Source organism: Hipposideros armiger, unplaced genomic scaffold, assembly GCF_001890085.2.
Source record: "Hipposideros armiger isolate ML-2016 unplaced genomic scaffold, ASM189008v1 scaffold_54, whole genome shotgun sequence".
NCBI lineage: Eukaryota > Metazoa > Chordata > Mammalia > Chiroptera > Hipposideridae > Hipposideros > Hipposideros armiger.
The window spans coordinates 2,498,635-2,508,914 of record NW_017731404.1 but is presented as its reverse complement, the minus strand read 5'-3'; the positions used below and the strand labels follow the sequence as shown (position 1 = coordinate 2,508,914).

General features: G+C 46.8%; 1 protein-coding gene across 1 annotated transcript in view; it reads left to right on the top strand.

Annotated features, from left to right (window-relative positions):
- The window catches only part of NFATC2 (nuclear factor of activated T cells 2), a 138,947-nt gene that overhangs the window by 76,345 nt on the left and 52,322 nt on the right, over positions 1–10,280 (top strand). The window contains exon 6 of the mRNA XM_019640921.1: positions 4,376–4,516. Within this exon, the coding sequence (XP_019496466.1) occupies positions 4,376–4,516 (141 nt within the window). The remainder of the gene's footprint in view (positions 1–4,375; positions 4,517–10,280) is intronic.

Below are 10,280 nucleotides of genomic sequence, written 5' to 3'. Positions count from 1 at the left end.
GCGACTCATAGCAGCCCAGCTCCAGGTTGAGCTGTTGTTCATCATCTTAGCTGTAGAGGGCTCAGTGTCACTGGCCCCCATGTGGGATCCAAACCGGGGCCCTGCTGCTCAGAGCTGGCATCCCAAGCCAGTTCTTAACCAACGCGCCACTTGGCAGGCCCTATATATATATATTTTTTAATTGTAAATACGTGTAACACAAAATTTACCATTTCCATCATTTTGAAGTGTACAATTCTCTGGCATTAAGTACATTCACAATGTGCAGCTGCCACCACTGTCTAGCTCCAGGACTTTTTCATCACCCCAAAGAGAAACCCCATGCCATTAGCCGGCACTCCTCAGCCCCTGGCAACTACCAGCCTGCTTTCTGTCTCCATGGATTTGCCTTTTCTGCACATTTCTTATAAATGGGGTCATATAATACATGTCCTTGTGTGTATGGCTTCTGCCACTCAGCGTCGTGCTTTCAAGGCTCATCACGTTGTAGTGAGAGCAGCGCTTTGCCCCCGTTACGGCTGAGTCATATTGATGAGAGACCACATTCATGCACTGACGACATCTGCGTTATTAATGTTAGGTGTTTTACTAAACATGTGCTGACGTTGTCCACGTGTTCACATGCAGCATCTCCTGTACTGCTTGCAGCACACCCAAGAAAACAAGCACTGTTAGGATTTTTTTTTTCTTTTCTATATGATATCTTTATTTTATACTCATTCTCCAAAAGTATTTTGTCTGGCTCCACAATTGATCATCATTTTTCTTAAGCACAATGAAAATATTATTCTACTATGTTTTGCCTTCCATTATTACTATTTTCTCTCTTTTTAAAGTATAGTTGACATACAATATTATATTAGCATCAAGTGTACAACATAGTGATTCGACGTTTATATTCTTTACGATGTGATCACCACGGTAGGTCTAGTAACCATCCGTCACTATATAAATAATATTATTGATTGCTTTTCCTCTGTTGTACATTATATCCCTGTAACTTTTTTTTTTAATGACTGGAGGTTTTTACCTCTTATTCCCCTTCAACTTTTCCCCTCACACCCCCACCCCCTCCCTTCTGACAACCTGTTAGGATTTTACAGAGAAGGCATCTGTGACTCAGAGAGATGAAATGCCTTGCCCGGGGTCACACAGCAGGGAAGTGGCAGAGGCAGGACTCGAAACCATGGCTTTCTGACCCCAGAGCTCAAGCAGCAGTAAACCAGGAATTCTCCTGTGGCTTCTTGGGTCCTGCATATCCTGCTGGGATGGCATTCAGATCAAACCTGGGGTGGCCTAGTGGAACCAGTAAGGATTGTTTAGAAAAAAAATTATGCTGGGGTCTTTGCCTCAGACCACGGAAGCCAGAGTCTCTAGAACAGTGGTTCTCAACCAGGGATGATTTCGGCTGCCTCCTCCCTGGGGGACATCCACCTATGTCTAGAGGCAATTATAGTTGTCCCCAGGGAGGGTTGCTACTAGCATCTAATGGGTTGAAGCCGGAGATGCTGCAAAACATCTGATGATGCACAGGACGTCCCCCCAACAGAGAAGGATCCAGCCCAAATGGCAGTGGTGCCCGGGTAGAGAAACTCTGCTCTAGAATTAGGGCCTGGGGGGGGGGGTCAGCATTTTTTAAACTCCCCAGCTGAGTCCAATGTGCAGCCAGAGCTGGGCATTGCTTCTCAAACTTGGTAGTACACGAGAGTCACTTGGACTGCTTGCTAAGCTGCAGGTTTGGGTTTAATAGGTCTGAGACGGGGCCTATTTCTGCATTTCTAACCAGCTCCCAGTGATGCTGGCACTTACGGCCCACACTTTGAGTTGCAAGACTGGGTGGGGTACAGATAAAAACTTTAAAGGAAGCCGGACTGGACTCAGGTTCTCTTTAAAGCTTCATTAAAAAAGATAATTTTCCTTCAAGTAAGGAGAAGAGGTTGGAAATGCAAATTTGGCAAAGAGACAATCAGTTGGTTGCTTAAAACTGTGAGGCTTTGAAGGGAGCAGCAGTGAGGTTGCTTTAGGAAACAGACAAGTTGTGTTCACAGCAATGTATCGTGATTCACAGAGCAGCCGGCCAGGCCAGCCTCCCACCCTGCGCTGAAAGCTCACGGCCACATCCAGTCCCCAGCGTGGCTGGCTGTGAGCCTTTGGCCAGCTTGTCCAGTAGCGATGACTCAGGCTTTCCACCTGCAAAATGGGACGGATGGCTCTTACCGGCTCCCCACCCATCCCTGGGGCCACAAGTCCCCCAAACTCAATCAAAGGCAGAGCTTAAAAGCTGATACCTGCTTTCCCAGGCAATGTGGCTGCTGTTTTTACTACTAATAAACCGCCATGTGTAGGAGCTCTCTTAGGAAGTCATATAGAACTCCTATATTGAAAGAAAGGATTAATAACCCAGCCCATGTGGGAGAAATTAGCTTCTGTGGACAGGCCTTTTTAATATATGCGCTGAACTGGCAGCCCCCTGAAACAGTTCTGGCTGGCTGGTCCCTGGGAACAGAGAGCTTGGGCTGAGCGAGGATGGGAAGACTGTCGGGATCACTGTGAATCACTGGGTTGCACTTTCAAAGTGAAGTGTCTGGGAGCGTCTGGCTTGTCCACAACAGGCTCTTTAAATGTTGCCAAGTGCATGGTTGCTCCCGAAGGAGTGGGTTTCAACGTGGCTCTTGGGCAGATGGAGGTGGCTACTCGCCACCTGGAGGCCCAGGCCAGCCAGGAGAGAAGGGCTAGGTCTGGGCCTCGGGCCTCACATGGCTGCGGCCCTGGCTCCCGGATGGGGAGGTCCACAGGCCCCTGGCACAGAAGGGGCTGGCCCTCCGCCCAGTTCTCCGGCTCTGGGAGAAACGCCAGGAGCTCGGGATGACTCACCGAGGGGAGGGCCGGCCTCCTCGGCCCACGCTGCCAAGGCGAGGCCTGAGCAGATGGGTCTTTCTGCTGGCTGGGACCCGTTTCTCACCCTGCCCAGGGAAGGTGACTGCGAGGCTGTCTATCTTTCTTGTCGGAAAGAATTGGTGGCTGTTTGGAGTGGCTAAGAGATGCGGCTCTGGAGCTGGGCAGATCAGCTTTGGAGGGTTCACATTTAAGCCTCACCACATACCCTTCCTTGGCCACCTGGTGACCTTGACTTCTCTTACCTTTCGTTTTTCTCCCCAGTCAAAATGTGAATAATTTTAATACTTCCTTTTTTCAGAAGGTTTCTGCGAGCATGTAAGCATATGCTTGCGGTTCAGCGCTCAGCCCAGGCCCGCCTATGCTTCCATCTTTCATTATTGTAGATATAGATGAGGATGTAAATATATATATACTATGTCAAGATTTATTGAGATATCCATATCTAGCCACATCCATCCATCCGTCTGTCCATCCCACACACCTCCTACTAAGTCCTAGGCACTGTTTTTGGCCATGGAGTTACAGCAGCACAAACCCCCTCCTGGGGCTTACTGTCTATAATAGTTGGGGGAAGGGAAAGCGCTAAACCAATAAAGCTGCATGCAATATACCTGAAAGTGGAAAGTTCTTTGGAGAAAAACAAAGCAAGGTAAAGCAGGATAAAGGAACGAGAGGGGGAAAGCGACAGACAGGCAGACGGACAGGGGTTGGGTACCACTGTTTTAACTGCCAGGGGCAGGCAGAGGTAAGGAAGTGTCTCTGAGGAGGTGACATCTGAGTAGAAACTGCAAGAAGCGAGGAAGGGAGCCATGCAGGGAGTCAGGGAAGAACCTTCCAGAGAGAGGGACTTGAAAGTGCCAATGCTCAAAGATAGGAGTGTGCTGAGTGTATTTGAGAGACAGCAAGAATGTTCTAGAAATACGGCTGGAGTGGTGTGAGCAAGGGGGGTTCTAGGAAGTGAGTGGTCAGAGGTGGTGGGGACAGATCCTGGATGTCTAGAAGACCTTGTCCAGAATTGCAAATGGATTCTAAAGCGACTGCGTCTAAACCCTTGAGAATTTAGGCCCTCAAGTTTAGCATGCATGAGCCCTCCACGGGTTTGCTGCCATCAAATGCAGAGGGAGCATATACTGTAGCAAAGGAGCTTTCTTACAACAAAGCTGGTTTGCACTTCTTTCATAACAAAAAAAAATATCAAACTCTCCTTCACTTTTCCTTTCTACAAGGAGGCTAGGCACCTGTCCCCTGTTTCATGAAAACAAAATGTGTCGTTCGGAGCAAATTCACGCATGTTACTTGGGGCACTTTTACAAGAATATAACATTTGCAGAGTCAGGTTGTCAGGGGCGATGGTTCCACCTTTTGCGATGGCAACAGATGACAAAGGTGGGCAGAGCGTGTAACTATCTCGTCCCCGTGAAATCAGAAAGCCTCTTTTGAGCGTCCTCACAGTGGCTTCTTGTCCTCTTACCCACAGCCCAGCGATCCGCCCACGAGCTGCCCATGGTGGAGAGACAAGATGTCGACAGCTGCCTGGTCTACGGGGGCCAGCAGATGATTCTCACGGGACAGAACTTCACGGCCGAGTCCAAAGTCGTGTTCACGGAGAAGACCACAGGTCAGGGGCCCTTTGAGCTCTTTTGTGTCCACCGGTGCCCTACAAACGCCACCATCTTTTTGTTCCAAGCAGCGTTGATTTCGGGGTAGACCCTCTTGTGTAGAGTTTTGTGTTCTGCCCCTTTGTCCTCACTGTAGTGACAAGTTTCCCAGGTCTCTAGAGATTTTGATGTCAACACAGTTCATCATTGTGGGAATGTACCATGATGTGTTTGAGCTGGTGCCGGGTTGTTTCACTGGGTGATGAGGTTGGACCCCACCCCCAACTCTTTTTTTAAATTATTTTTTTACACCTAGAGAGGCAAACGTTTTCAACTTTTTACTGTTGTCAAGAAGGGAGTCAAACAGCACGGTGATTAAGCATGCCTGCTCTGGGCCTGGATATCCTGGGTTCACAGCTGGCTCTGCTACTTGCTTGCTCTGAGATAGATCTTAGGCCAATTACCTACCTTTCCTATGCCTCCATTTCCTTATATACAGAACGATAACAACAAGAGGGTTGTCACAAGGTTAAATGAGCTGCTACATGTCAAGTAATTGTAACAGCACCAGGTATCTTGTATGCCAATAAACATTGGCTACTTATATATTTATTATCAATAGTGTTGTGATTAGTCTTCTCATATGTTTAGGGTTCATTAATCTTTTATACACGAACCTCTATGTGTATCTTTTTTGTTGACTTAGGGTTTCTTCCTAGCAGTGGAATATTGGATAGTCATTTCGAGGGTTTTAAATACAGATGGCTAAATTACCTAAATCACTCTACAAATTGAAACTTCCACCAATACCGTGTCTGTAATGGTTTCACCCTCCCCAGAAGTGCCTTTTTTTTTTTTAATGAAAAAGATTTGCTGCATTGGTGCTTCTTTTTATTTTATACTCCTTTGCCCTGAGAGGGTTAATGTTTTTGTTTATTGGCCATGTGTATTCTTTCCTTCAGGCATGGTCTAGCAATGTGTTTTGCCCATAAGGATGTGGTAGAGAGAAAATGACCAAAAGTCAGAAAAATATCAGGTTATGCAATTATTTGATAGTTAAGGATGCTAGACCTAGTTTTTTTTCCCTAATAAATATGATTTCAGTAGGTTAATTCAAAGAGTTTTGATGTTTGTCTCTGTTGCTTGCCCTTAGGATGATCCCAAGAATATAACAGGCATGTTGTCCAGTTGTAGGGGTTGTGCACTGCACAAGGGCCTCCTGTGGGAGCTGCCATTCAAATTGGATACATCATCGATCTGTATCTGTTGCTGACAGGTGGAGGCAGAATGTCTGGGGGAAGGGATGCTTCTTTCCAGTTCACACAAAGCCTCCTCTTGGGATAAGTCCTGTGACCAGGATGTGGGAACTGCTTTATCCAACTTTGAAAGCACAATAGAAGGCAGAATTGAAAAAGGCATTAAGTAAAGCCATGGTAGTGGGGCCTGGAGATGGATGGATGGGTTTGGGAGTGCTTTAGAGGCATGTGGCTGGTCACGGTGGGTTTGAGGGGCAGTGGTGGTGTAATAACACAGACTTTTAAATAGATACATTGCGTTCTATCAGATGGTTGTCCAGTACTTTACGTAACCATTCTGCTTTTATTGGGCATTAGGCTGCTTCCAACTCTGTGCTGTTACAAGTAACTCAGCGATGAACAACTTGTACACTCGTTTTGTTAGCTGGGCAGGAACTCCCAGTCTTGGGCAAGTTATCTTTTCTGGGCAACAATTTTCTCATCTGTATAATGAGGTTGACAGTCCATGAAATTAAGAGCTCATACATGTTAAGTTAGTCATAAAATGCTTGGTATATAATAAGTGCTCAATATATGTTCACTAATGCTATTTATATAGTGGATTCCAGGGGGCATACACGTTTTTAGGTATCTTGGGGAAGGCTTATTTCTAAGGTGGTGGGACAATGTAAAATATTGCCTACAGGCAGAATCTGTGAGGCTCTGGTGAGTCAGAGAGCAGACCAACCTGGCTGAAGTAGAGATTGGTTAACACTTGGAAATGCTTTGATGAGCAGGAGGTGGCCAGAACAGAGAGGTCTCCCAGTTCCAGGCAGAGGCATGGCCTTGGTTTGGTCGCACATGGATACAGTAACAGGGAGTCATGATGGGCTCTTGAGCAGGAGAGTAGCATGAAATGTAAATGACCAAGTAAGCATTGGCCTCTCCAGTTTTGATGCAGCTTCTGTACGAGGAAACCATCCTGCTGGCCTTCTGCTGACTTGAAGAACTGTATGGCTTCAAAACACCTTATTAGCAGAGGGAAAATGCTAAAATATATAGAAGTCTTGTTATCCATGACTAGGTTGGCAGTGGTCATTGGGGGCCAATGGAACTGTGTAGGGATGGCTCTGGAGGCCAAGTCCTACCTCACTCCCATGGAGTTAGGAGCCAGTCAGCTTTTAGTTGTCCAGGGAGCTCACATTCTCTGAAGCTAATCAAGGGCATCCATTAAGTGTTTGCTGAATGAATGAGTGAATGAATGAAGAATGAATGGCATTTACTTTCTAGCTTTTCTTCTCTTGGTTTTGGAAGAAATTCTACAGTTGGCCTCTTTTTTTTATTTTTTATTAGTTTTAGGTGTACTGCAGAGTGCAATAGTTATCCTTTTCACCCCTCACAAAGTGACAACCCTTTCCCCTAATCCACGCCTCTCCCTCCCCGATATCATATATATCTATTACAAGTCCATTGACCACTCCCCACACTGTACTCCTCCACATCCCGTGACTCTCTCTCTCTCTCTCTCTCTCTCTCTCTCTCTCTCTCTCTCTATATATATATATATATATATATAATAGTTGACATACAATATTATTCAATGTCAGCTTCAGGTGTACAGTGCAGTGATCAAGCCTCTACCCCATCCATGAAGTGGTCTCCCTAACAATTCATGTGACCATCTGACACCCTACAAAATATTTACAGCATTATTGATTATAGTCCCCAAACTGTCTTTCCTATCCCTGTGGCAATATTGTAGTTACGTATTTATGCTGTCTAATCCCTTCCCCTTCTCCCTCATCCCCACCCCCTCCCATCTAGCAACCATCAGTTTTTCCTCTGTATCTCTGAGACTTTTTCTGTTTACTTTGCTCATTTATTCAGTTCCACAGTTTGCCTCTTAACAGGAGGAAAACTCAGAGCCTGTTTCAACTTTGAAAAGTTGTGTGTTGATAAGGAGAATGGTAATAACAGCTCCCTGTACTTGAACCGGTCTGTGGGCGGGCCTTTTGCCTGCCACTTTCTGCCTATGGTTTCCTCTATCGCCTCCTCCTCATGGGAGGAGGCAGACGGCTAAGTTTGGAGAAGTCAGGGGGCCCACCTGAGGTCATATCCAGCCTCGTTCTGTTGTTCAGCTTCCTTATGCCTCCATTTCCATCTCTGTCAAATGCAGTCCTTCCATCCTAGAGTTAAAAATGCATAAATGAGCACTGGGCGCTTAGTGCATAGGGAGCGCTCATTGAATGTCTGTTACTATTTGTACTGTCTCTCCAGCACTGTCGTAGCTCAGGCCATGCACATCGTGTCTGTGATACACTCTGCCCCCCAGGACTGGCCTGCGCTGGGCGAGCTTTGGGGAGGCTGTGTGCGCTGGCGGTTGCAGGCACAGGCTCTGAGGTCAGATGGCCTGGGTTCGAATCCATGATCTGCATTTAGCAGCTTTGTTATCCTGGGTAAGTCATTTCACCTCTCTGAGCCAACATGTCCTCTTGTGTAAGATGGAGATGATTTACTCCTCTTGAGAGATGAGAAGATTAAATGAGATCATACAGATTAGGTCCTTTGCAAAGAGCTTGGCGCGTTTTAGATGCTCATTACATGTTAGCTTCTATTAGTATTATGATATTCAGTCTGTGGAAGGACAGAGGAGTAAGATTTTATCTCATGGAACCAAGAAACATTGAAAAACAGCAGTAAGTAATAATAATAAACTATGTGGCAGGCCTTGTCCTAAGCACTTTATATGTATTAACTAATCTGATTCCGCATGACAGCCCTACAAGATAGATGCATACTGTTCTCCCAATTTTACTGATGAGAAACTGAGCACAGAGAGGTTAAGTAACTGAGTGAAGATCACACAGCTGCGTAAGTGGCAGTGCTGAGTTGGATCCGAGGCAGCCTGACTCTGAAAAAGCTTACAACCAGGTTAATTGGCTGAAGACCTTTCAGCTGCTCTGAACCACTGGCTTGATCCATTTTGTGGTCAGATAGAGCCTTGACTTCTGTAGTGGGTCACTGGGGCCGACAGGACACAGTTTGAACCCTTGCTTGTGTATAACTAAAGAAACCCGGGGGAGTGGTTCCTGGATTGGTGCCAGCAGAAAAGCGAGGGTATCTGAGATGCCTCTGAACGCCCCCAAGACGTGGCAGCCCCCCTTGGTGTGATGCCTGTCTCCCTCTGGCTCTGACAGGCAGGGGGCTTGCCTGGCCTTTGCAGGGAGCTGGTCTTGCTCTTTTGACCCCAAGAACTCGCCTCCCAGCCCAGGGCCTCCTCCTTCAGGGGGAATCCCTGTTGCTCAACTCCTTTTTTCCAAAACGCATCCCCGTTCCCGTTTCCATGGACAGCTTGGCCGGCAAGGGCGCTGCAGGGCGGGGTGGAGTGGAACAGCTGAAGTCTTCCAAGGACGGGGAACCCCAGCTGGTTCTCACATTAAGGAAAGGTGACAGCCTCCTGGGCTAATCTTAGCCCCCATGTTGGGTCATCGGCACCACCAGCTCCAACGTTCTTTTTATAGCCGTGGACCAAAAATGGAATTGGCGGTTTCCACTCCAGCAGGATGACAAATTGGAGAACGGTGGAAAAACAGTAGGAGAGGGGTAGCATGGTGTTTCTTAAGTTAGAAAAGCTTGGTGTTTTGGAAAATGGCCCCTTATTTATAGCAGCAGTAATAATAACGATTATTATATTATTTTTTATCACTATTTTTAATTATTTTTGTGACTTCCAAGAGCCTGCATGATCTGGCCCTCACCCATCTCTCCCTGCTTTCAGCCTTTTTGAGTCTCCCCCTTGCTTGCTTGGCTGTAGCTACACCGGCTTCACTCCGTCCTCAAACACCCCACGCTCATTTCTGTCTCAGGACCTTCGCCTTAGCTCTGTTTCCTTAGAATATTCTTCCATTTCTTTATGACGCTGCATTCTCCTATTCCTTCAAGTCTCAGCCCCTCCTTGACCATCCACTCTGAAGGCATCCATCCTCCCCTACGGCTGTGTCAGCTCCTGCCCCATGGCCCCGCTCTGTTTTCTCGGTAGCACTTAGCACTGCGAAAATGACCTTGTCTATTCCTTCACTCGTTTATCTTCTGGTCTCCCACACTAGACTCTTAGTTCCTTGGGAGTGGTGTTTGCTACTGTATCTGCAGCGTCCAGAACAGTCCCTGGCACATAGTAGGTGCTCACACATGTGGCTGAATGAAAGAATGTGTCATCTCCTTTAATTGTCACACTAGCCCCTACCGGTGGCAGCACTACCCCCATTTTACAGATGAGGTAACTAAGGCTCAGAGAGGTCAAGTCATGGGCCCCAAGTAGCCCACAGCTGGCTGAGAGCTGGAATCCCAAACAGCATTTATCATCACCCCTCTGAGTGATTGCTTTAGTCACATTCAGAGGAACACAGAGAAACCAAACAGAACGATCAGGGTATTTCCTATTTACCATCCCCAGTGATGGCTGAAAAGCCTTAATATATTCTCCGAAATTTAAAAAATGTGTAACCTTTCAGGCAAAGTTCATGCCGGGCAGTCCAGGCTGTTCCTGACT